The sequence below is a fragment of the Gallinula chloropus genome, assembly GCF_964237585.1.
Source record: "Gallinula chloropus genome assembly, chromosome: 1".
NCBI lineage: Eukaryota > Metazoa > Chordata > Aves > Gruiformes > Rallidae > Gallinula > Gallinula chloropus.
Window position 1 is genome coordinate 169,653,013 of NC_140085.1, and position 27,141 is coordinate 169,680,153.

General features: G+C 44.1%; 1 protein-coding gene across 1 annotated transcript in view; it reads left to right on the forward strand.

The window, feature by feature from the left end:
* Nucleotides 1–24,460, forward strand: part of KLF12 (KLF transcription factor 12) — a 173,669-nt gene extending 149,209 nt beyond the window's left edge. The window contains exons 6-7 of the mRNA XM_084272174.1: nucleotides 7,013–7,170; nucleotides 23,550–24,460. Of these exons, the coding sequence (XP_084128300.1) occupies nucleotides 7,013–7,170; nucleotides 23,550–23,731 (340 nt within the window). The 3' untranslated portion in view covers nucleotides 23,732–24,460. The remainder of the gene's footprint in view (nucleotides 1–7,012; nucleotides 7,171–23,549) is intronic.
* The last annotated feature ends 2,681 nt before the right edge of the window (nucleotides 24,461–27,141 follow it).

Below are 27,141 nucleotides of genomic sequence, written 5' to 3' on the forward strand. Positions count from 1 at the left end.
CAGCTGCTCTTTGCCACCTGCACGCAGACACTGCTTTCCTGCTTTTATTTCACTTGCCTGCACTTTCAGTTACTGCAGCTGAAAGGCTGGTCCAGAAGCTTTGCATGTGTTGCAGTGATTCACACCGCTAAATTTATACACTCTTTGAGTATTTGAATATCGTCTGTTTATACCTTTTCTCCCTTTAAAAACAATGAGAAAACATAAATACCCAGATGTCCAAAACTGGCCTAACGGTAAGATACGAATGGTTTCCTCTTGGTCCTATCCTGTGTTGCCAAGGACATTGTCACCTCCTAAGTATGTAGGATGGTCCTATCTCCCAATTTTTCTTTTCCACCTATTTATGTTTTTATCTTTGTGTGTGTTACATGCACAGTTAAAACAAGAAGCAGCTTCATAGTGGAGTCAAAGGTCGATTTTCCAGTTGTTCCTTGTGTTGATTGCTTATGTTCATGTTCATGTTCTTGATTCCTTCATACATATACTGGATTTCCATGGAAATTGTGGCATTGGTGGTAGTCACAGCAAGTTGCTACTGAAAGGGGTGATGCCACTGCCCTAACCCATCCTCATGCATGTGTCAGTGCAGGTAGTCAGTTGGCAGAGCCCGCTCTTTAGGGAGTTAAACCAGCAAAAGCAAGCAAACTGTGCAGGGTCTTTTTGCAGAGTTGACTTTTTGTCTGTGGTGGGCTGACCCTGGCTGGAGACAAGGTGCACACCTAAGCTGCTCCATCACTCCCCTCCTCAGCTAGGCAGGGGAGCAAAAATTCAATGAGCGGCTTATGCATCAGATAAGGACAGGGACAGATCATTCACCAGTTATTATCATGGGAGAAGCAGACTCAGCTTGGGGAAATCAGTTTAATTTATTACCAATCAAATCAGAGCAATGAGAAATAAAACCAAATCTTACAAACACATCCCCTTATTCCTCTCCCTTCTTCTCAGGCTTAACTTCACTCCAGTTTTCTTTGCCTCCTCCCCCTGGGCAGCACAGGGGGATAAGGAATGGTGGTTGTGGTCAGTTCACCGTGTGTTGTCTCTGTCTCTCCTTCCTCCTCAGGGGAAGGACTCCTCACACTCCTCCCTTGCTCTAGCATGGGGTCCCTCCCACGGGAGACAGTCCTTCACAAACCTCTCCAGCATGAGTCCCTTCCATGGGGTGTAGACCTTCAGGCCCAGACTGCTCCAGTGTGGGTCCCCCATGGGGTCACACGTCCTGCCAGAAAACCTGCTCCAGTGTGGGCTCATGTCTCCATAGCTTCACAGGTTCTGCCAGGAGCCTGCTCCAGCGTAGGCTTCCTGCAGGGTCACAGCCTCCTTCGGGGACATACACCTGCTCTGCAGTGGGGTCCTGCACGGGAAGCAGATGGGATCTCTGCTCTGCTGTTAACCTCCATGAGCTGCAGAACAGCCTGCTCTCACATGTTCTCACTGCTCCCTCCAGCTGTAGTTGCACAGTGCATTCCACCCCCCACACCTCTCCCCGCCCCACCCAGCTCTTAACTGTAGTGTCCCAGAGGTGCTCCCACAATGGCTGATGGGCTTGGCCTTGGTCATCAGCAGATCTAGTGTTGAACCAACTGGCATTGGCTCTACTGGACATAAGGGAAGCATCTAATAGCTTCTCAGAGAAGCCACCTATGTGACCCCCAGCTACCAAAACCTTGCCATGCAAACCCAATACATTGTCGTTGTCCCTGAATTGCGGCACTGCAGGATCAGAACAGTGCCAGTACCAACACAAAGGAAAGGCACTGGAGCAGGAGCAGTCCTGGTGGACCAGCTTAGCCACATCACATTATTCAACAGCCCAGAACCTGAGAAACACAATAGGACCACAGCTTGCGTTATGCCCACCTTGGGGGGCACGCTCTGGCTTAGCCCCTCATCCAAGCTTAGCAGATGTCATATGGGGCTGAGCCCAGTCTGTTTCTCCTTCCCATGGCAGCCAGAGTGGGGGAAACACAACTGATGCATGTCTGAGTCTCATTCCAAAGTGAAGTTTACATCTGCTTTTAGCAGCCATGGACTGTTGTTAAGGTACAGCCATAAGTCTCATTTAGCTACAGGGCGAGCTAGAGAGGAAGGTAGTACAGCCTGAGTGCTGTGAAGGAGACATGCAGTAAGATAAAGTGGGGGGAACTTGGACATAAGCTGGTCTGTACCTGGTGACTCTGGTTTAGTGTTTTCCATGAGATCCTTTGTCAGCCAAAGAGCCTGAGCTGTAGTGGAGGGGCCGAGGAAGGGTAAAGGTGTCAGTCACAAGGACAAAAACAAAACACTGAGGGACTGTTTGGGTTTGTACAGCAGCGAGCAAAGCAGCAGCTTGCTGCACATCCTTGCTGGGCATGTCAGCCAGCTCTCGCCCAGCTTGCTGAGATGTTGGCAGTGCCAGGAAGCTCGTACTTTGGCGGGCAGAAGTAAGGCTGCATGTTTGCCACAGGGTTGAGAGCACATCAGCAGGTTGTGGGGAACAGCCAGCGTGCCGTGACTTCTCACCACATCACGTGTTGTTGGTGTGTGGCAGCACTGAACACAGTTCAAGGCTTTAAGCAAACACACCGTGCTCCCCAGGCAGCTCCACTTGGAAAACATGGGATCAGTTTGAAAAGACCCGGTACGTGTGTTTCTGACAGTGTTACTGCATGTGCCAAGGGCCCTTCCCGGTCCATATGTAGAACAGAGGTGAAACACCTCGGAGGCCATGGGCAACGTTCCTAGCAAGGAAACGTAATCCTGCACTACCAGGGCTGTTCGGATCCCTGACGCAGATCAGGCTTGGGAGGACTTGATGGCCATCTGCTGGCCAAGCCCCAGTCTTTGTTTTACTTCACAGGCTTTTTCTTGCACAAGAGAGACAACGTGTGGGTTGCAGAGATCCGTGTTTTCACTTCTAGCTGGAAGTAACGGGGCCGGAGTCCTGCATATAACGGGGCCGGAGTCCTGCATATCACCCTCAATGCTCAAGTTACTTTCATTTATTTCACCCTGTGAGCAGAACTGACTACACGTGGTGCAGCTCCTTACGGAGGCAAGCGGAGTTCTCCCAGGGTTTCTGATGGTGTACAACCTTCTTCACTAATACACATATTACACTGATTTTAGAAATGGCGAGCTGCAGATAAATAAAAGGCAAGTTGACAAGTGAGAACACAGTTTTCCTCTTTGTGAATTTATCTTTCAAGCTTGAGATACCAGCAGTGTTTTGATACATCCTGCAGTTTGCCTGGGGTGATGGAACAGGCTGCCCAGAGAGGTGGTGGAGTCACCATCCCTGCAGGTCTTCAAAAACCGTGTAGATGCGGCACTCCAGGACATGGTAATAATAATCTCAGTGGTCTTTTCCAGCCTTAAAGATTCTGTGATTCTGTGGTGTCAGTTCTATTGCTAATCCCACCTTGAGTTTTAAAGGCTGCCTGAGATCTTGGCTGTTAAGAAGGGAACAGCTCCTCGTCGGGGCGCCTTGGCAGCTCTTGGCAGCTTATGTGTTTTTCAGGTCTTTGCTTGGGGCAATCTGTAAGGGACACTTTCAGTCAAAAGAAGCTGCTACAATGTCAGTGTGGTGGGTTTGGTTTTTTAATTTATTTGTTTTACATGAGTCTAAAACAAATTAACAAATAAAAATCGGTAAAAAAACTGCATTCCTGAGATTTTCCTGTCATGTCACTTAAAGCTAAAGGAGGGAAGGTTTAGATTAGATATTAGGGGAAAATTCTTTACAGAGAGAGTAGTTAGGTGCTGGAACAGGCTGCCCAGAGAGGTGGTGGATGCCCCGTCCCTGGAGGTGTTCAAGGCCATGTTGGATGGGATCCTGGGCAACCTTGTATAGATCCAGGCCTGGAGGTTGGTGGCCCTGCCTGTGGCAGGGGATTGGAACTGTATGATCCTTGGGGTCCCTTCCAACCCAGACCATTCTATGATTCTATGTCCGTTTTCAAAGTCTTTGTCCACTGCGGTGCCATCAGACAGTAGTTTCTGGAGCCCCATGCTGACTGTAGCCACCAGGCAGAGCCCCTATGGCCTTTTCAAGGCACAAACCATGGGTTATAGGACCTTTTTTTTATGTCTCTTTATGTGACCAGTGAGGGTATTTTGTAGAAATTGCTTGAGAAAGAGGAGGGTGTCCCTTTACTGCTGCGTGGCCAGGGCAAGGAGCATCTGCAAATCAACTGACAGTTACTGCAAGAGGCACTAAACTGAGGAAGCTGCAAAAAAGCACCCTGGGCTCTTTTTAAGGCTTCTTGTGGTTTCACCATTTAAAAAACCAATAAAAATCACACAGCTTTTGTAAGCCTGAAACAAGGCTTGTGGGTAGAACAAGGTACGACCTGGCTCCTTTTCCACCAGTGAGCGTGGGGTGCTCCTATGCCAGGTGGGTTAGGGTGGCAGAAGAAGATCACCTTGGAGGTGTGCTCTCACTTGCTGTGTGTCGCTGCCGCCGGCTCATTTGTCATTTAGCCTGCCCTGCTGCCAAGGGGAGGCTGGAGGTTCCATTTACTGGTGTCCAGCTGAGGGTGAACCCTTTCTCCTCGGCATGCCAAGCGAGCGATGGCTGCCAAGCTCGCGTGGGACGGTGGCGGTGCGTGGCCCCTTCCGTGGCTTGCTCAGTTGCCTTCCGTGTCGTGGAATGGGAAGGATGCTTCGCCTTTTAGGAAGAGGGAGCAATCCGAGTTGAGAAGCAGCAGCGCGGTGGCGATCACGTGGCACCTTTGCGGCACTGCTTTGTGCCACCCTCTCCTGTATAAATACCCGGGAAGGCGCAGAGCAGTTCCCAGCGGTGAGGTCACTTGCTTGTACGTGACAAATAGCTTTTTATGAGGTGCCAATTCTGCTCAAGGTTCATTTTGTCTTGGGGCTGGAAACTGTGGCAGCATTATAAGCTTGATCCTCCTCCCATTTAAACAAGCTGTACTATCCAGGAGCTGAACGCCCTGTTACAAAATACTCTTTTAAGACTGCTCATAAATCACAGGCGGCAAAAATGGTGCACAAATATTTATTTTTAAAGATAAAGATTTTCTGGGCTTGAGCACTGGATTTTGTACCTTCGTTATTGAGCCTTAAGATTTGATTTACATGTTTGGGTTCTGTTTTAGCTGGTGGGATGTTTAAAAACATGGAGTAGCGAAACCCTTCTCAGTGACTCATCTAACCCAAGACTTCTATTTGCCCTGAGATGCAGATGCTTAAATGCAATTCCTAAGCCATTTCTGTGACAGCTGAACGTATCTGTATTCTTGTCACACAGCTGAAGTGCTGATGTGTTGTCTTCCTCTCTTGGGAACTACTTTTTGCTAGTTAACATTGAGATTGCAGCCCTCTGTCCATTTTTCCCTCCATTTCAGAAATTCCCCACACGTCTGTTTACACACATTGTGTTATAGGCAAAACCTAATTAATCTGGAAAATCTTTTTGCCTGAAGGTGAAATATGAATACAAATTGTTAAGAGAAGAAGAGGGCTGTCAGAAAGTGAGGACTCTATTTTTTAAAACACTGCTTTAAATTAGGGTTGTAGTGTGAAAATACTTAAGGAAAAATAATCTCAGCTACCACAAATTCAAGGTGAACTGGACCATCAGTGAAATCATATGGCAACAATACGAGATGCATTGTGCAAAGTTTTAACTCAATATAAATAGGCCTTGGCAAACTCTGGCAGAAGTTCCTGGCAGAGCAGCTATACCTGTAACAGGACTGGCTGTTGTAAGAGAAGGTTGAAGATTGGTGTTGTGCTTCTCAGCTGATGCATCAGCATCAGTGCTCTTCTTTCAAATGCCTTTCTTAGCACCTTAGCTTCCCCAAAGGGTCACGCTTGCTTCTTTTGGTGTTCAGATTCAGTTTCTTTTCCTCTGATTCATTCTCATTTGACAGCCACAAATTCTTTCAGGAGAACTGGGAGCTTGAATCTTAAGACTTCAAAAGAGCTGGCTCACCTTCAATGTCAAGTAAACCCAGGAATGTGGGGGAAGCCCCAGAACCCTGATGAAGGCCAATGTTGTTCCAGTGCTTAAAGTAGCTAAACAGGCTAGTATAATTGTAGGTGAACGTGACTGCTGTGCGGTAGAACTGTAATGGGGTTGATAAGGAGATCAATTAATAATGATTTATAGCTGGGTAATATAATCAGTGGAAGTTGATGAGGGTTTGAATCTTGGCATGCCAGCTTGATAATCGTTTATGACACAAGTTTATCTAACCAAGGCAAGTGTATTGTGGTAGCAGGCTCTCCTCAAGTATTAGGCTTGGTACATGCTGTATTTATAAAATAAAGCAATGTGACTTCAACATTTCTTTTTTATCTGCTTACAGTTGGGTAACTGATAGGCCTTCAGATGTTCCTGTAAGTGGAATATCTTTGCTGAGCACAGGCGTTTCTGTGGGGATCATTTGCTGGCCCTGTGCTAATAAACTTTTTTTTTGTTTATCAGTGGTCTGAAAGAAAACAAAAGCCATTGACTTTTAGGTGATAGATTGAGAATTGTTAAATAAGTAAATGGAAAAATCGCTGCTGCAGGGTGATATGGATCTCTTAGCAATCTGTATGCAAGCAAACAACAGCTGTTTGGCCAAATGTGAGGATCCATAGTCCAGATCTGGGTGCTGGAAACACTTTTTCATAAAAGGTTTCGGGATTTTTATCTGTTTAAACTTGTCAAGGAGAAATATGGAGGCTATACATAAAGTTGGTTAGAAAGCAGTGTTCAGCTCAGCTTGAATCTGGACACATGTAAAATAAATACAAAGCTCAGATGAAGTCAGGCTACTTCATTACTGGAGCAGTATTTCAGGGGTCGTGGTGTTTTCTCTGGCAAGAGGCACTTGTAAATTAAGACTTGAATTATTTCATACTGCACAATGTGCTCTAGTTCAAGCACAAATTGTTTCAAATATTAACTAATTGTTAAGGTCCCTTCTGGCACAGTGATGTATTACAGCTGATCTCCCGGGGCCCGGGATATGCACCACACTCTTACTTCATTTTTTGCTTCTGTTGTGTTTTCCAGTTCAATTTCACCGTTCAGTATTGAGAGCACAAGGCGCCAGAGGAGGTCCGAGTCTCCGGACTCCAGGAAGCGGCGCATCCATCGGTGTGACTTTGAGGGGTGCAACAAAGTATACACAAAAAGCTCCCACCTGAAGGCTCACCGGAGGACGCACACAGGTAAGGATTTGCTGGCACTGTGCACCACGGCTAAGACAAGCTCCTTTCTACCTAATTTAGGAGGTATTGAACCTGTCATCCTGCACCAAAGGCTCTGAATGACAGAGATATCTGCGAGCGCACCAGCATTTGCATCTGGTGCAGACCAAGAGCTTCCATCATCCCCACTTCGCAGCGCAAGCGTGGTGGCAGCACAGCCCAGACTCTTTTTAGATGAAACTAAACATTAAAGTGGCTTCCAGGGACACATCTGCTGTGCTGCAGCAAACAATGGGAGATCATTGCTTGGGACGGACCAGAGCTACTCCAGGGAGAGCATGTGGTGTGGATATGGATGTTCAGCACCTTCTCTTTTTTTTCACTCTGCAGACCTGCTCCTGTTGAGCTGCTACTTGTTTTTGCAGATGTAGCCTTTGAATGCTAGGTGCCACTAAATGCCTTCGGTTCAATTCAAGTGTAAACTCAAGAGCCTGGTGTTTCTTTCTGGAGGCCTTCAGAGGCACCTACCTCATACTGCAGAGGGAAGACAGTCACTTCATGCAAATGGGTTGCACTAGGCCTCTGCAACAGAGATAGAAGAGAGGTGCCTAGATGAGCTGGGTCCTGTTCGGTGACGGCTTAACACATAATCAATACCTGGTGTCCTTGTTAACTTTATGGGGTGTTACTCATCTACATGACAGGCATGTAAGGGTAGCTGAAGCAGTGATGTGTAATTGTTGTAATTTTATGGTAGATAAACTCAGGAGCAGCAATTTGAAGTCATCAGGAACAATTGAAAAGGCGATCACTTGGATGGCTAGAAAGGTGGTGGACAGAATGCGTTGAGTTTCAGTGCTGTTCTTTACCCTGCTGCTGATTTGCTTAAATTAAATTTATTCTCTTTGCTCTTAATGCACTTCAGCATTCTTGTAACTCCTTGGAGAATAGAGGGTGTTTATACAGCATGCAACACAATGTTGTTCTTTGCTGAGAATCTGCTGGTGCTTTCTGTGGTGTGATGCAGTCTAAAGAGTATGAGTTATTATTTTTAAAAAGTAAGTGATGGCTTCTCCGTTTCAAATGAAGCCACGTCTCCATCACTCTTTCCAATATGTCTTTTGGTTGGTAGGACTTTTGTTGAGAGGAATACTGAACAAGGCTCCATCCTAATACCCCCTACTAAACCATTTTCTGTAAGGTAAGAGTCCCTTACTTAAACAGCGGAAATGTTCTGGTGATCTGGGAATTTCATTATGTTTCCCTCCAGGCCAATTATTCTAGTTTATTCATATCATCCCATTAAAGCTTGCAACTCTTCTCCTCTCTTCATTTATCATGCCTTGTCTGAATTCTTTTATCCTCTTCCTTATTCTTTCCCATCTTCAATGTGGTCTTGCCTTCCTACCCTTCCGTTATATTTCATATGCCCTTACCGTGTTGCTTTGTTCTCTGTAATTCTTGGGTTACTTCTTTTATCCCAATCTGCCCCTGTTCTGTCCCTTTCCTTCTCCCTGCCCTGATTTCTAAGTTGTTTCTCTGTTCTTGCCTGTATCACCCTTTGAGCATTATATGGCTGTAACAGATTAGAAGGCAGAGAGCCTAGCAGAGGTATGAAAACAGTAGACTTCTTGGGTTGAACCAAAACCGCCACTTTATGTGCTTACGCTGCAGGGATGTCACTCTCTTCTAGCATGCAAGACTGACAGCCAGCTGAGGAGTATATCCAAGCACCATGTAAGAAGCCGAGTTATAAAACTAGAAGTGAACAATCTCAGAAATGTCACGCCCAAATTATCCCAGAAATGCTGGAGGCTTTTCTCTGCTGTGATGTTTCAAAGCACTGTGAAGCACGTTCGATAGCGATCTTAGGGCAGACCAGCACTCGTGGGTAACCCACCCAAATCAGTGTTAGATAGCCTGCACTGCTGACTATCCAGGCTGTGTTCTTAGGGTGCTCAAAACTCGGCTCTGGTGGCTTGAAATGTTGGTAATTACAACTTTTATAGCTGTAACGCTCCAGCAGCACAAAGGGAATTGTTGTACCTGCTGTAATCGTAGGATCCATCTCCCCAGCCTTGGTTCCCTGGCAGCTGGGTGTCTAGGCTATGCTATCTGTCTGGGATCTCTGGGTAGAGGGATTGGCACCTCTGGGGCACGTTATTCCCTCTTCAGGTAGACCCAGGTATTGGCTTGCAAGGGTGCTTTTCTTTCACTGCTGACTGCAGAGGAAGCCCAGATACCTACCTGTTAGCTGGCTGAAATGAATCCCCACCCCAAAAGGCAGCTGACTAAAATACTTTGCAGTCGTGTTGGATGTTGGTATATTCCTTCAGGGAGAAAAGGAAAATAACATCAAATCAAAACCCTTCATTAATGGTCATCTGTTGACTGCTTTATATTGTCATGTCTTCATGCCTGCTGCAAAGTAAGAAGTGTAGTCTAGAGAGAAGGTGAGCGCTTGAGTTTATCCAACAGATCCAGTGAGAAAAACCTGTATCCCACTGTTAAAATTAAATGTTTTACAGAGCTCTTCATAGCTCTTGGTAAGAAGTTGGTATACTCTGACTTCGCATGTAGCACCAACCATGAGCAAACTTCACATATTAATCTCATCTTACGTTTTTTATCTCAGCCTTTACTTTTGCTTCAGGGGAAAGAAGTTAATTATTCACGTATGACCCACAGTAATTAGTGTGCAGTTTTGGATAAGTATAAATGAAGTATGACAGCTATGCACGCAAGGGTGAGCAGGTTTCAGTAGGAAACTTTCTGAGAAGAGATCACAGAAACTCAGCGTTGCATAATCTAGACCTGGGGTTTTTTTGGGGGGAGGCTGATCTTGCAGACAACTGTTTACCTAAGCAGAATGTGTTTGAGAACTTTTTTATTTATATATTATCTTGAAGGGCTTTTCCAACCAAAACCATTCTGTGATTCTAAAATACTTGCAGCTGTTTGGATGCAGGAGGGCAGCAATGCAGTATTTTGAACAGATTTGTTGGTTGGAAAGCATATAACTTTTAAACATAATTAAAAACAGGGAAAAAAGACAGTATAGCCGGTAATAGTTGTGTTTAATACCCTTAGAGGGACTCCTAGGTCTTTTCCTTTAAATGTGCTATCACCTGAGTGCCCAATACTTCTTACCAGTGTCAGGAAAGCTTGGTGTACTGGTGTGGGCACGCAGTCCACTGGAGGGCGAGCTTGAATTACTCATCGTCTCTCCGACCAGAAAAAAAACTGCAAGTGAAACCTGTAATGGGTTGAGCGTTTCATAAATCAGACGCCCCGGTATTAAATTTCTCTTTCTTAGTATCAGCTTCTTGTTGTTGTTTTGCCAAATCGTCAGATGAAGCTATCGGGAGGTATCGGGTGTGATGGAGAGCCTGCGGGGCTCGCGGGCAATCTCGCAGCTCAGGTTTATCCACTCTTTTCCGCAAGGCGAAACTGTGAGAAATTGTCTCGCTGGGGTTGTGTTGAGTTAGTTTCTGCTTCAGTGGACCTGAAGAAAATTACTAATGTGTGACTCTACAAATGAGTAATCCTTAAAATCGGGAGAACCAGCAGGCCCTGGGTTGCACTCACGGTGTGCGTGTGTGTGTCTGCGCTGTGCTCGGCGTAGGTACTGGTGTCAGCCCCGGGAATAGAGCGAGCTGTGAATCCTGTTCCCCATGAGGTCTGCACCCATGCAGCCTGGTGGGACTCATCTTACTCAGTTTTCTGCTTTTATTTTGAAGATGGAAAAAATTGTAACATTATTTTTGATATGCAATAGCTATTTCAGGCCTTTTAGGCAGTACTAAAGTTGCCACTGACACTTCCAGTAGGACAGCTGAGCATTGCAGACTAAGTAATACTGTTTCCTTCCACTCTGGGTTCCCCTCCCACACCCCATCAAAATTTCGTTCTAAAAATATTTAAATTTATCTTAATGAATTGCTGCTCCCTTTTCTGCTAGCCCTGGTTTGTGAAAGAACTACAGATTCTCTTCCCTCTGGAGAGAGATGAAAATCTGGTATGTTTTATGGAAATCAAAGAGTAAAACCATGCCTTCTGTTGAGAAGCTGATACGGGTTATAAAAACTAGACTCTTAATAGCTGATCTGTGAAGTTGGTGAAACTGGAAGTCATGGGCCTGTGAAAACTGTAAAGCACAGTAAATAATTTCATTATTTTGGCAAAAGCAGGCAGATATTTTCATGCCGTAAAACTGAGGGTATACATCTTGACCTCCTCTCCTGTTGGCTGGACGTTCCTGAAATGTCAACGGAAAGCTGCAAAGTAGTGAAAAATGTTTGCAGTTTCCCCTGCAAAATTTCACTTGACGTGTCATTATTTTTCAGTCATCTGTAACTGTAAGGAGAACAGGTTTGTAAGCTAGCTATGGTGAAAGCAACAGGACGAGGCCATATGCGCACACCACTCATCAGGTCAAATGCAAGGCAGTAAAGTCTCTGGTGAAATTAAACATTTCAGTATAGCCTTTATCAGCATAATAGTTCTGGGTAGAGGGTGTGTGTCGAAAGATGAGAGGACAGGGGAATCTGTTTTAGGGAAAGAAGGAAAACAAGAACAAACACCCAGGACCCTTTAGGCTGGTTTCTTTAACGGTGTAAAGGAGACGTTAGAAAGTGAAAACAGCCGTGATCATCTGAAGAACGCAGAAACCATTTTTTATTCATACTGGTTTCAGCTGCCTTGTTAATTCATTAAATAATGAAAACCACAAATAACCAAAGACGGCAGGTTCTGGCTGCCAACAGAGGCGCAGCAGGGCAGCGGCTGCCGGCTACGGGCGATGTCCTGGGGCATGTGTGCGGCGGTGCGCCCAGCCATGGTCAGACTGTCCCACTGGCCAACCACGTGTCTAAACGATGCTTTCACCTTTCATCCACAGGCTTCTTAGTCTAGAAATTCTAGTGTGCAATATTGTGATTTGACCTCAGTCAGGGGCCTGTTGGTACCAAAGCTAACGTTTGCATATCGTGATCCAGTTTTCACAGACATCATCTGTCTCCTCTTCAATTGGGAGAACATGTAAATCTGAGGCACATTATGTAAATTGAAGAGGCAAATTATGCTTTCTGTTAGAGGGCCTGGTAATGAACACAGAGACTTGAAACATGGATGATGGATAGTGCATGTTGAGGAGATTGAAAGCTCTTCCCTTTTTTCCAAGTATGCAGAGTACACTGGGTGGTGTGAATGTGTCACCGACTGGGACCAGAGAAATCTAACCAGCTACAGAGGCATCTAAAAGGAAATCTGATTTGTCTTGGATTTCACATCTAAAGTTGCTCACAGTTAATTCCAGTTGTAGCTCATTGTGGCTACACTCTCACCATATGGAGATGCCTACGGAGTTTAAAACGTTGTGTGAATCATCCTGAAGAAGTCAATAAAATAAGAAGATGCCTGCTTTAAGGTTATGTGGGACATCATTTTACAACAACTTATGCAGAAGAGACCTCCAGCTCCATAGGGTTCTCTTTCATCCTAGGAGTGATCAGCATTCTGTACTCCTGTGCCATCTGATTTCAGTCCTTATTTACAAATCTCCAGAGGAACGTGGCAGAGTGACTTTCTGGAGTTGATGACAGCAAAAGCTTTCCTATGAGCATGAAGTGGGAATGAATTTAGTTCGTGAGCATAGGGCATTGGATAGCCACAGCCGTGACTTTGCTCCTGCTTGGGAGGGGTGGAGAAGGGTAAGGGCTGTAACTGGAGCACTTTCTTTAGCGTTCAGATATTGGGCTGAAACTGCTGTTTTTTGCCTGTGATCCCCAACTAGTACCAGGTCCAAATCATGGCTGCTGCAGAAGATGCAGCAGGCTCGTGAGGCACTCAGAGGCGGGCTGAGTACAGCCCCTGGGCCAAGTGAATTTTTGAGTGTTTGGTGCTTTGTCCTTGATCAACGCCTATATCATTCCTGAGAGATGAGAGCAAATACCTTTGCCACAGACGTAATGAAGCCTATTTGTCAGTGTCAGGGGGTCTTCGGCGGCGTTACATGGAGACAGTAAACATCTCAGAAATGCGGTTTTGTACCTGAGAAAATGACAGCATTTCCTCCCTGAGATGTTCCTTTATAGCTGGGTTGAGACACCACCCTAGAAGAGAGAGGGCCAGTGAGTACATGGGTGATTTATTTAGTCTGTGCTTTTTCAAACATTGCATTCCTTTCACTCACTGTTGCTCCATATATTATTTTAATATGAAAGGGCCCCTGTCATTAGTCTTTGTTCACATTTTCCTTTGAGCAATTTCAGAGTGGACTTAAGAAGTTTCAGGCACCAAAAAAGTTATTTTTGTTCTGTAGATTTTAAAACTCCATTTATTACCTGTTGTTTTCTTAAGGTCTGTTTAATGCCTTTCGCGAGCTGTAAGTTCCAGAGAGATATTTACAGGTTTGTAATCCCTTCTTTAGGCAAATATTGGAAGGAAGAGCATTTTTAAAATAATCCTTCTGGATTTCACTTGAACTGTGTAGATTTTTGGCCTTCTTTAAAACTAACACCTCTTTGTCACCTGCTCTCCAGACTTGCTCTTCAAAAGGCCCAGCTTTTCTTTTCCATGTCCTACGTACATGTTCCTTAGGCCCTTATCCCAGAGCTCTCCCTCCTCCACGTAAGTCTGCTGGGTGAAAAAAAATCTGCAAGTGCAGGTTCACATGCTGTTCAAGAAACAGGGAGTTTAAATAAACAAAGCCAATTTAAAAATTAATTTGCTTTAAGTAAAATGGGAGGTTCTATTTGTATTGGGTGATGCTTTTGTTTTTTAAGAAATACTTTTCTTTTAGTGCTTAAGATTTATTGCCAGTTTCAATAAACAGCAGAGCTTTCCAATGTGGAAACCAGTGTATTTCATGGAAGTTTTCACTACTAGCTTTTCTGCGCTTTTCTTCATGCAGTTTTTATTTAGAAGATAAACAGATTGTTTAATAAATGGGGCTGGTGAAACCTCAGCTGAAGCCTCAGTCTATTCCTGTTGATGTGACTGAGTTCAGATTTCAGGACAGAAATGTATTTAAAAACAGATGTCTGCTGGTGCAGTATGTAGCAGGGTATAAAGCAGGCTCACCGATGCCACCACAGCCTGGCAAGGGGATGTTCAGAAATGGGAACCTCTGGATCTAGTGAGATAGTTGTCTGAGTCCAGCTACTTACGGGCAGGTGTCCATACCGCAAGGAGCTTGTACATCCACTTCTCTTCCAATAGCTGCTTTGTGGAAAGTTAAATGATTTCATTGCTGGCACATTTTGTGAGCTCTGAATTCACCTTACACATGAGGAGTCATTTGTCTGCATTGTAGGTCTGATGCCGTGCCGATATGGAAGAGTGCCCACGTGGTTATTCCAAGGCGCTTTGATGGGAAAGCGAGTCTAATTGCATCTGTGATTGCTTTCAGTCTCTAGGTTATGAAAAATATTTGCAACAGTGCCCCTTGACTTCGTAAATATGGGGTGCATATGTGTTTTGTCTGTGTGTGGCACGAGGGAATAATGATGATTTCATTATGCAGGAGAAAATTTTCTCTAAGCAAACCATTTAGTACTTAATATTCTACCTCCAAAGAACTGCAGTTCATCTAAGGTCTCAGGCATGATTGTGGTCTACCATGTGTAGCCCTGCAGTGGCATGAAGGTGAGAAAGAGCTCTCTGCTCACATTCCCTCCACGTTGCTTTCCCAGATGTTGCACCCAGACCTGGAGGAGTAAATACACAGTACAGTTCCCAAGGACTCTTGCAGCCCACTTGGTCCCCGACAGAGGGAACAGGATAGCAACTCGCTACCGGCATGTCCTTTACTGGTGGTACCCCGTGTCTTTTAGGAAGCATGTCTGGAGTTGCTCATGCCTTCCCTGTCCTTTTCAGGGCAGCCTTCAATCAGGAGCACGGTCCATGAGAGTGGAGCGTGCTCAAAACTGCAATTAAGCTTCACAAAACCCTGTTTTGGAGTTTCATTCCAGTTTTCTGGATATCTGCTTTCTTTTTTCCATGGCTAAAAGGAAACGAGAGGTAGAGAGTGTTTACGCTTTTTACAAATAAGTAGGTAGAAAACTGGGGAAATTTTTCAAATGCTTCTTGTTTCGCAGGAAAGGAGAAAGATCAGATGACATCTGTATAGGACGAGGGGTTATTTTCTGGCAAAACACATCAGTGTTTTTTCTACATAAAATAAGAACTGTAGTGGTACCTCGGTCGCAGTAGCTCTAATGATCTTTTCCCTCTCCATGTATATTTTTGTCAGATAATTTTTTTCTTTAGTATCATAGATACTCTGAGGTTTATGGGGATAGAAATTGGTATCTCTTCATTTGGGAAGTTTAATTCCATTCACAACTCCTTTACTTAAATGAGAGGTGGCTTTTTTACTGCTCTGTTTCTGCAGACAGCACAGGACACCAAGGTCCGGGCCTCTGCTTAAGCCTGACTTACAGCAGGGCACAAACCACAAGCAATCAGCTGTGCAAAATTAAGTGACGTGAAGCTCATCCCTTGGAGCCTTTTTGCTGGTTGTTGGATGGTCGGTTGGGTTTTTTACAGTTAATGGAAGGTTTAACTTTTACGCTGAGAAACTTCAGTATTGCTCTTGATAAACATGGTGGAAAAATCCCTGGAACATCCAGGAGGTGCAATAGTGGCAGAATTGGAGGCAGTTGGAAAGGGAAGTGTCACTTGTTTGACGACTCCCTTGCTATTACGGACCACAGTGAAGGAAAGATGCATTATTTGGGGAGGCCAGACTAAAACCCAGGCCTGCAGCACCCCAGTTCATGACAGAGTGTAGGTCTGCTTGTACCCTCTGTGCAGTTGGCTGCTGATGGAAGGGCGGATCTGTTGCATCACCTTTCCCAAATACTTTTGTGAGTGAAGGCTGCCAAGAAAGGAAAAATCTCAGTCTTTCTGATGACACTGGAAATTCGATAGTCCTCTGTATTTGTTGTGGCTGAAGGGAGGAGGAAACTTCATGCCATCTTCCACTACATAAATACAGACACATACATATAATATATGTATGTTTGTGTGTGTGTCTGTGCACTTAACACATTCTTACATATGCAAGTATGTACCACATCATGCAGAAAAATATTATTCAGGAAAGGTAATAAACTTTGTCATCTACTGTTGGGATTTAGTCTGAGTCCTGGATTCAGGGGTGCAGGAGGAGGCCTTTTACATTTTAAAAAAACATTATTTTTTCTGGTTTTATAGGTATTAAAATTTATCATTCTACATCACCAAAGCCAGGTTGATTGGGGCCCTGTGCAATGTTGTCTAAATCCAGGCTTGGAGGTTGGTGTCCCTGCCTGTGGCAGGGGGGTTGGAACTCTATGATCCTTGGGGCCCCTTCCAGCCCAGACCATTCTATGTTTCTGTGATCACCAGTGCCCTTGGCAATGCACGTAACTAGTCCTTGCCCCAGAGAATTAAATCATTTATATCTGACACAGTACTTGGTATGTCCCATTGAGGGGCAAAGCCTCCGTGCAGAAGCCCTAAAAGGGGACATATGGAAGAGAAGTTTCTTGGATTCCCTCTCTTCATTTATCTCCTGTGCTTGTGGTGACTGAATAGGGCTGAGACCAATGTAATGGATTTGCCTTAAGTTATGGAGAACTGAATTTTGTGGGGTTAGTCACAAAGTCTTTTTTGTTGGGATTTGTATTAAAGTGGCAGCAAACTGAGATGGCTGTGTAGCTGGAGGGGCAGGGAGAAGGAAAGAAAAAAGGTTGCTGAACTGTTACTGGTCTTGCAGAGGGAGTGGGAAGAAGGGCCAGGATGGCAAGGAGGACCCAAGCTCAGCAGTGCAGTGGAAGGATAAGACTGGTGTGGTGTGGTGTGATGTGATGTGAGAAAAGGACCCGTGCCTGAATTATCAGAAGTGGAGCATGCAAATAATTGGTTCAAGAGCTGTCAGAAGTACCTCTTATTGTAGGGTGGAGGTTGTCACTGAATTTTTGAATTGAAATAATTGTTTTGTTCCAAGTTTTCATGTGAAGAAACCATGTCCTCCGTGCTTTGCCTAAGTCAAACGGAGAACAAGGAATTAAAAAAAACCTGAATTTCAAGACGTGTCACAGGCAGCACAGTATGTTCTTGTTCTGATCGTAGAAATTGTTTTCCCAGATTTGCTCAACTGATATGAAACTTTAATCTCTTCCCAGAAAGATTTTTTATTTGCATATTTTGACAATACCGAAATAAGAAAGTCAAATTCACTGTGTTCACCAAAGAGATACAGCAAATCAGTAATCTCAGGTGACCTTTAGAAAGACATCTAAATAATTGGGCAGGATTTTTGCATCAAAATGGTAGAAAATAATTCAAACTTTTGCAGGGATGAAACTGAGATCTACCAGCTTCATTACAGAAAGTAAGATGTTCCTAACACATGAGTCATAGCATTGCTGTTCCCTGCAGTTCTCTGCAGTTTTGGGAAGGCTGCTGATGTTGGCTTTCCTACCTGCAGGATGGATGCAGTATTTGTTACACAGTTCTATTACAAAGACAGACTTTTATGAAGGATTAGATTTTATTTCAGAAAAAAACACAACAAGCCCTTTATAAGGCACTTTGAAATTGTAAAGTGCTTTATAAGTGCTCTGATGTTATTTCATTAAAAAATTATACTAATAAAAATATCACACAAAACGTAAGACTTGTCATTTTTCCCTCTCCCCTGTGTCTAAAAGCTAAGCTGCCCTTTTCCTCTGGGAGTGCTTGGGGATGCTCATTATCCGTACTTTTGCTGTAAAAAGATTCTTTTCTGCCTAAAATTGCTTATTTTTAGTAGAAATCTAATTAGCTGTCATCTGTGGTTTGCAATTTATGATTTCCCCTTCCAGAGTCCTGTCAGTACGGGTGCAGTGTGACTGTTTCAAAACAGTTCTGGTGTTCATGTGGGAGTTGAACCCAGCTCACATGAATACTACATCTTATATATGTTGCATAACATCCTGTAGCAGAAACCAAACCAGGAGCTACCAGAAGACGTCCTGAACCCTGAAAAGCTGCAGATCTGTTGACTTTGACTAGAAAATTTAACATCATCAAACATAATCAAGCTTGCTGGAGTCTTTCTTTTCTTTGGACTTGTTATGGACCTCACTCTGTGTTTTTATGCAGGGGATACTCCTACACTACACAAACCTACAAACCAAGTTTCGTTTCCAAGTGCTTTTCTAACTTAGTCTTTCTCAAAAGTGGAATTTCAGCATGTGGCTCTTTCACAGGATGTTGAACGCTTAAATACAAGGAAATTGAGTAGGTGGCTAAGCCTGTATCCCTTAACAGCCCCTCGTGTATTTTCTAGTTGATTCTTATTTGGAATAAAAATGTTACTAGTATTTCAAAATGCTGAGTACTGTTGCAGGAAGGGTCTACAGACAAGTGATGTAATAACTCAGAGTCATGGTGAGCATTCCATGTGGAGAAAAACTGGATAGATGGGAGTGTGTGAAGAGGACACATAAGGAGGGACATGGCACTCACCTGTAATACCAGAGAAAGAGGTGAGAATATGTCAGAGAAAGAGATTAGTTTAGTCCTCGTAGGAGACAGCATTACCTCATCATTACTTAATGGCATGGCTAACGAATAAATGCAGCTTAAATGATACACAGATGAAAGGAACTGCAAGTGTGCAGGGAGTACACAGAAAAAAAAACATCTGGAATTGCAGTAAATAAGGTTCCTAGCCTAGGGAACGTAAGCCTGGATTTTTCCTGGAGCTCCAGAGCAGCTGGCAGAATAACCCATAAATATTTACATGGTGTTCTTGTGGTGCCTGTCTTTGAAACATCTGGCATCAAGTACTGTGGTACTAGCTAGTTGATGGGCAGAAGATATCTGCTGAGGAACATACTGCATGGGGAATTATGCCCAGGGTAGAACAGGCCCTGGTCTCTTCATCTATTTATGTGTCATGGTCTCCTCTTGGTACCCAGAAAGGATGTTGTGGGGTTTTTTTAAGTGGATGTGAATGTCATCTGGCTGCAAAGTAAAACTTTGTGAGAGATGTATTTCCATGGGTGAATGTTCTTCCGGATGTTAAAGTACATGAATAAGGAAAAGGGAAGACAGATGTTGGGCTGTGGGGAGGGTGGAAAACTTTGGAAGGGCTGGCTGAACAGTGGTCATTATTCAGCATTATTAATTCATTATTTGCTTGAGTTTAGGGAGATTTAATGAGTAACCATTGTAACTCTGCTCTTAAGTGCTTAAGTGAAAGGAGTCATGGTAGGGTAGGAAAAATAATATGGTAAAAGTAATTAAACTCATTTGGATTGTGGCATCTGGACTACAAAAGGCAAGGTTTTGGAGGGCTCTTAGAAATAGATGTTTTGTTAATAGAAGATTAAAAAAATTACTAGTTCCATTTGGGGCATTGAGTCATACCTTTAAAACTTCATAATTAACTTCCCAAAACAATAGAAAATACTCATTTTCTGCAGGGAACCATCTAGAAAAGCTTTTTCATGCTCCAGGGTCCCCCTTGATCCATATAAATGCCTGTCATGGCATACTGCTCCGCGTCCATGTGTTGCAGGACAAAGCTGTGGAATAGCATCTGAATGCAATTTCTCTGTGTTTTGGGATCTTTTTGTCAGGTTTTGGGACAAAACAATGGAGGTCTCAAAGAGAGGTGCTAAAGAAGGGGGTCAGTGCCTGTGAAGATGTTCACAGCTCCAGGCATTTATTTGCAAATGGGTAGCTTCTCCAAGTCTAAAATCTTGCGGATTCACAAGATTGAACTAGCTGACAGGGGTATGTCTTTCTCCAGTTCTCTTCACACTAGTTGCCACAGGTTCTTATTTTCTTTCTGCAGCTCTCTTTACTGCCATTTTCCAAAACTTGTCCACTGTTTCATCTTCTCCTTCATTCCCATGTTGCCACTACCCTGGGCAAGACTCACACCACCTGCTTTTCCTCCTTAGAGCTCAATGAGAGTATGAGTGTCTGGGTGCATGACAGTAACTCTGTGGTCCATGCTCTGGCAGCTGCCAAGCCATCAAAGGAGCCAAAATGTGCCCACACTTTGAACCCAAGAGTTTCTTAGACACTTAAGCTCAAGTGTTCACAGAGAGGTAGAAGTGTCTGAGTCACAGTGGTTGGGTATTTACTTCAGTTCCCCTGCAATCCAGTCTTAAAATGGCAATACATGTGTATAAGCACCGATGCCAGTTTATTTCTAACTAGCTTACTAACAAACTAGTTTTGTCTGCCTCCTCATTGCTTTCTGGGTTGCCCTGCTGAGGTCCTGCTTCTCTCTGTTGATTGTACAGAGAATTTCGGCTCATTTCAAACTCATCAGCTGAAGATGGTGTGTGACTACAGAACCATGGAATCATAGGATCATTTGGGTTGGAAGGGACCTCAAAGATCATCTGGTACCAAGCCCACTGCTGTAGTCAGGGACACCCTCCACTAGACCAGGTTGCCCAAAGCTCCATCCAACCTGGCCTGTAACACTGCCAGGGAGGGGACAGCCACAGCTTCTCCGATACCTGACAACAGCTTACCATCCTCTAGGAATTGTGCTGGCCCCTTTTCCATCCTTTGAACTCCTAGATCTTCTTTTTTTTTTTATACTGTAATTCTTAGTTGTCACTCTGCATTTCTGGGATGTTATCAAATATAACATAGCTAACAGTATTGCCTAGGAAGAAGAACATTTTCTCCTATCACCTGTCCATCCACAGGTAATGTGGGTATCTAATATAAAAGCATTATTATTATTATTCCTCTAAAAATGAGGTTTGCATTAAATGTTTTTGATTAATCTTGATGAAGAAACGTATCTTTCACAGTATTCTTCATAGTGGCTTTTTTAAGGTGCATGTCATTCATGAATGTCATTCTGAGTAATGCTGCTTTGCCTGTTCTTTTCCTTCTTTTTGCTGTACGCATGTATTTAATTGAAAATAATGAAAGGTCTTCCTAGGCTGAGCTTGTAAGAGTGATTTTCTTCAGTGGTGTAAATAGCTCGAGAGGAATGTGGTTAGTCCTGTCTCTGTCACATTGCTCTATAGGGGCTGGGTAAGCAGCACTCACTCATTGAGGAGGGAGGCTGGAAGCAACACCTGGAACTCCAGCCGAGTGACCCGTGCTCACATCCTTCATCAGCTGACTTTCCTTTCTTACCCAAAGTGATACTGTTTTAATGGATGAACAAACTATTTCTGGTATTTCTCTTTCACCAACTATCCCTCCCTGCATCGGGTTCTCCATTTGTCTTCTGCCAAGGGAAAGAGAAGCCGGGATTTGTGTGCCAAAGAGGCCATTGCAGGGAAAAGATCTCAGGGCAGGGAGACACTTGGAATTTCAGATGCTTTTAAATAAGGATCCAAAGCTTTCGAAATACGTCCTCGTTTTGCTTTGAAAGTCTCCGCGGTCAGAGAAGCCAACCAGGGCAGTGTCCAAGTCTAAACAGAAAGAGAGTTTTCAAGTATGTTGGGGATGGACAGGGCAAGTGCTCCACTTGGAAGCGTTTTGACACAGCGTGACAAGGTTGGTGGGACAGCCCTGCCAAGTTAAATGGGGAGATGGCTATATTTGTCTGGTGCTCCGCACCAACTGTTTCGTGGCAAGGGTATGTATGTAAGACTGTTTGGTGGTGAACCTGAACATGTTTTGTTGTACTCTTGTCATTGGCAAGAGCGTGCAACCCACCATCTGCCATGTGGCTTGTGCCCATCCAGCTTGCGGCAGCTGCTGGATTCCAGGCAACCAACTCTGCAGCCACCCAGGGCAACGAACAGTATTTGGTGCTTTGTGCTTGGTTGAGGGCTATAAAATTATCTAGGCTGAGTTGCTGCTGATGCAGCTATGGGCTGTGGTCACCTCTGAGCCTGGAATGCTGTGTTCTCCTCACAGCAACTGTTTCCCACCCCCGTCTGACATCAAAACTGCAGCACAGCCCAGATGGTGCACAGAAGGTACCAGCCCAAGGAGCTCAAATGTTGCTGACAACCCTGCTGACATGCCCGTAAAGCATCCAGTTTCCTTACAGAGGCACCCACGGCCATTTCAGCTGGACTTTTCAGGGCAGTTTTGACTTTGTGATGGCATTCTTGCTTGGGAATTTCCTTTCGAAACCGAGGGCCCTCAGCAAAGCATTTATTGACTTTTGAGGAGACGCATAGAGGGAGGTGCTGCCTACGACAGAGCAAGTGTTGCGTCACTGTTTCATGTAATTGAAATAGTTTCTTGCAAGCTGCTCGTGATTCATAAGAGATAATAAATAACTGAGGAATGATTGTGCCTGGTGAAGGAAGCAGTTGTTGCAGAGATGCTCCTGTGTTGCCCCTGGTTGTGATTAGCTGGTTTCAGAAAGGGGAGGTAAAACATCATTTTTGGCACGCTAAAAGAAGATACGTACAGACCTCACACAGTGGCTTTTCCTCAGTTTTGGTGCATGCTCAGCTGTAGGATCAAGGTAACTTCCAAGAACATTTAACATGTAGACATTGAGGGACAGCGATAGAAATCACAAATAAGTATAGCCTACAAACATGGTGAAAATGGAGTTTTATACCAGTTTGCTTTTTGAAAGCACAAAATGCAGTTTTACTGTATTAATCTACTCCTCTGACATGGTACAACGCAAAACATGGGTCGTGCATCATCCTTGCCTTCAAATAGAAAACAGAGGGTGGGATTTACCAAAAATCTACACTTAGCCCCCGTCTGATCTCACTGAAGTAAATGGGTATTTATCCCAAACGTTGTTCAAATCCTGTGTCTGAGTACCTTTTAAAATTGTACACCATTCCTGGTAACATCTTAAACCCAAAATTTATTTTACTGAACGTGCAGAAGATAAGAGGAATGTTTTACAGATTGAATTTTTATGTACAACTGGGAAATCCTAGTTCATTTTTACCAGCTTGCTGAGAAATGTCCTGCCGTGTTGTTTACATAAATAATGAGAAACCTTCATGGACTTCATTAAAGTGATTGGAATTCTGTGGCAGCCTGCGATAAATTGCAGAAATATCAGGCAATCTGGCCATTTTGGGAGAAAGTGTAGCCTGGTGAGATGAGGCTAGCAAATTCGTATGGTAATCATGAGAATAATTACACAGCCCTTTGTCCCGATGTTAATCCCCACATCACCCCTGCAAGGTAGGATCTATATTGTTCCCTTAATCCTGTTGATTTTCTTAGTCATGTGAATGCCACAGGAATGATAAATCTCAAGGCCTTTTCCTTATATTCAGCAGATTTGGTACCTGGCAATTGTGTAATTTGGCCTAAAGCAACCCCTAGGCAGTGGGTGTTCATGGGAGGCGTGCGGAGGGGGGGTTGCCGGGATTAAGAGCAACAACAACGGGGAAAGTCACCACCTGTTTTTCCACCCCCTTCCCAACTCTTTCTTTTGTCTCTCCCAGGAGAAAAACCCTACAAATGTACCTGGGAAGGCTGCACCTGGAAGTTTGCTCGCTCCGACGAACTGACGAGGCATTACCGCAAGCACACGGGAGTGAAGCCATTCAAGTGTGCAGACTGTGACCGCAGCTTTTCCCGCTCAGATCACTTGGCGCTCCACCGCCGCAGGCACATGCTGGTTTGAGGAACGCTACCTGTTCCAGCTGAGTTTAAGAGCTGGGTCTCTTAACTACCCGGAGTGAATTCAGCAGGGCTGAATCCCCTTCTACAGTGTTAACAGACAGGGCTTTCCCTGATGTCCATAACAAAAAAAAAAAAAACCACAACAGAAATTTAGGGAAAAACAAACAAACACAAACAAACAAACAAACAAAAGCAGGAAAAGAAGTGCCATTCTTCTCCTCACCATCTGAAGTTAACCCCCTCTGCCCTTCAGCATGGCTACCCCCTGAAAGTGTCATCACAATCACCTGGGAAATAGCAGCCGAAATGCTACAGGAATGGGCATTATTTTTACATGCTGCATCCTTTGACAAAAGATGTTTATGGCTTGTATGTTTTCTCAGCTGTCGGACGTTTTGTTCCTGAAAAACCACTGCTGATTGGAGGATTAGGTCCCACAAACCGATGATGATGATGATGAGAGCAAGACCGCTAGACCTTTATTATCCCATCTTTTCCCCTTGTTTTGAATACCACCTGGCCGATGTCAGCATTATGCCTGAGCTGTGCTACAGACAAGCTGCGTGCGAGCAGGCAAGAAGATTCTGCTGGAGAGGTCCCACTGTTGGAGGGAAGGGTCACTTGAGCAGACTTTTGCAATAACGATGGTGGCATTTTAATATTGTACCACAATTTGTCATTATGCCCTAGAGGACACCAGCCATTTAACCTTTTTCTTTTCATTTCCCCTCCCCGCCCCCTCCCCTTTCTTTTCTTTTGTTGTTGTTGTTGTTGAAGTCTGTATAATAAACAAGGGGCGGCAGCGTTTCTGCTGAAAGTACAACATTAAGTATCTGTATTTTACCACGGACTGACTTAGAACCATTTTCTGATTTGCGTAGAAAGAGACATCTAAAAATGACTGCCCCATTCTCAACATGCAGTTTTCTTTCACGCAGGTATCCTCTTCCCCACAACCATTGTTTGAACACGAGGAAATAGTCAGATCTTAAACTCGCTGGTACCAAGGTTAGTGCTGTAGCCATTCCTGCAATGTAATTGAATGTACCAACAAAACAAAGCAGAGAAGAAACGGCTGCATCTCTTGCAGAGAAAAAGCAATAATGAATAAAATGGCTCTCAAGACAATAATTTGCTCCACACCAACAGAAGGGGGGGCTATGCAGAAATAGCACATAGGGTCATTTAAGTTAATCTTTCGGGTGGTTTCGCTGACCTGCTCGGTACCACAATTAAGTACTTTCATTTCCGTCAACATAGTACTTGTGTCTGGAAAGCAAGAAGGATAAAGGAAGGAGCTGATTGTTGAGGAGTCCGTGGGTGAACTATAAGTAGGAAAGAGAAATGTTTCTGCAGTGGTGCTCTGCAAGACATTAGGTTTCTCTCTGGGAGTTAGGGAATAACAAGATTCTGCCAGCTGTCTAGTATGATATAAACGGCCCTTTATATGGGTACCAGTGGCTGCTGCTGCTGGCACTTTCGATCCAAGCCTTTTCAGATTAAATAAAAGGAAATTCTTGATCATTCCCATGCAGCCCCATATTTGTGAAGCGATTGGTATTAATTGAATTACATAGGGAAAGAAACTCTTATTCATCAGTTGTTCGTGCAAAAGGAATAGTGTTTTTCTGTTTTCTTTCCTCACAAGGATCTGCCTATTCAGCTGAATTTGACAAAGGAGGAGGCTTGGCAAGATTTTTTAAGCGTCGAGGTTTTTATAGCTTAGAGATGAAAGATGTATACATAAAGGTCTTTTGCAATGCATTTAATTATGAATATTTGGTTCCAGGAATTGCACACATTAAACTTGTGATGCCACTTGTTCATTTTTAAATGTTTGATCAGTCTGCATTAATTTCTGATTCCTGAAGTAACTGTGATAATTGGGTGGGCGGGGGGGGGGATTCTGAAATCGAAGTAAACTTTAAGAAAAAGAGCACAGTGTACCCATGCAGATACTGAAAGCAGTTGGCATCAATTGAGGATTAATACGACTGGGATAATACTTTATAACAGCATTTACAGGCCCCAGACTTTGATTGGCTTTAAATACGTTCTTAATATTCCCCAGTACTGGATAGTTTATCAGCTCTCTGAAAGAAGAACTGCAATACTGTTAAAGTTCAGGCTTCCCTCTGCCAACAGCAGAGAAACCCAAGACAAATTATTTGCAGCCATTGTGGGAAAAATGCTTCTAACCCATTGACTGTGTTGGTAATCGACTTCCACCGAATTCTTCCACCAAATTTTAGTATCCAGCTTCAAATCAGGAATGAAACGAGGCACTAAGTGTCCCTGCAAACATGAAAAGACTGTGGCAGCTCAGGGCTTCTGGATAGACTGTGAGGCATCACCGTCCTGTACCAACAGCATTACTGTTGTTGGTTTAAAGAACCTGGTTGTCAGTGTTGTGCGTGAGGTGGTTCATGGATTAAGTCTGAAATCTGTCTTTTACGTACTTCAGTATCATCCCCTTAAGTGGATCTGTCATTCTCAGCATTTAGGGAGAGAAGTCAGGTCAGGTAGGAGTCAATTGATAAAATTATTTTCCTGCCCAAGAACATTTTGCCCACTAATTACTTGAATAGAAGTAATTTGGTTGAAGAACTGATGGCATACAGAATTCCTTTCAGAATCTATTTTTTTTTTCTCCCATAGAAAATTTGGTTTATTTGACCAGAAACTCTTAAGGGCATTCTGCTAGCGTACAGGAGGAGCAGTGAGAGTGATTGTCTCTGATGTTATTCACAAAGGCAGGTTATAACTGAGAGATACCAGTGTCCTCTTTGGGCTTCCCCTGTAGTCAATGAAGAGAGAGAAGAACTCTTCTGAGAGAAATCGAGGGGCCTCAAATTTTAGCATTCAGCTCTGAGCTGCCCCAAGGAGGAACACATCTGTCATAGACCCTGAGGAGGCTCATCTCCCGAGGCTGGTCTGTGTGAATCCCTTGTCTTTCAGCTGGTTTCCAGTTACTTTATGCATAGGAAAGACTGCAACAGAAAGAGGGTCTGGTTTTATTCAAGGAGCCCCATAACGATACAGGGCTGCAGCGATTCTCAAGCCAAGGGACGCAGGCGTAGAGCGTGTCGGTGGGAATAGAGGGAAGCCAAAATGCATGCACTAAATTTTCTTACTTCACAGGCAGGAAATACGTCCTCAACTTTCCCAGCACATGTGTAAGGGCTTTTTGTGCTGCTGTTACCTCTTAAGAAGTTACACGACCAGCAGCAGTCCACCACCACTGGGTTTCAAGTATCCACTATGGTTCTTGGCAAGGCAAACTCCATATTCTCACCAGCACTTGCAGGCTTTGACCTCAAAATACTCTGTGAGGTTGTTTTCTGGTTTGTTTTCCTCTTCAGATGTATTTTAAGAGAAGCTAGTCGGTGGGAAGTGGGTGTTTGGATGTGG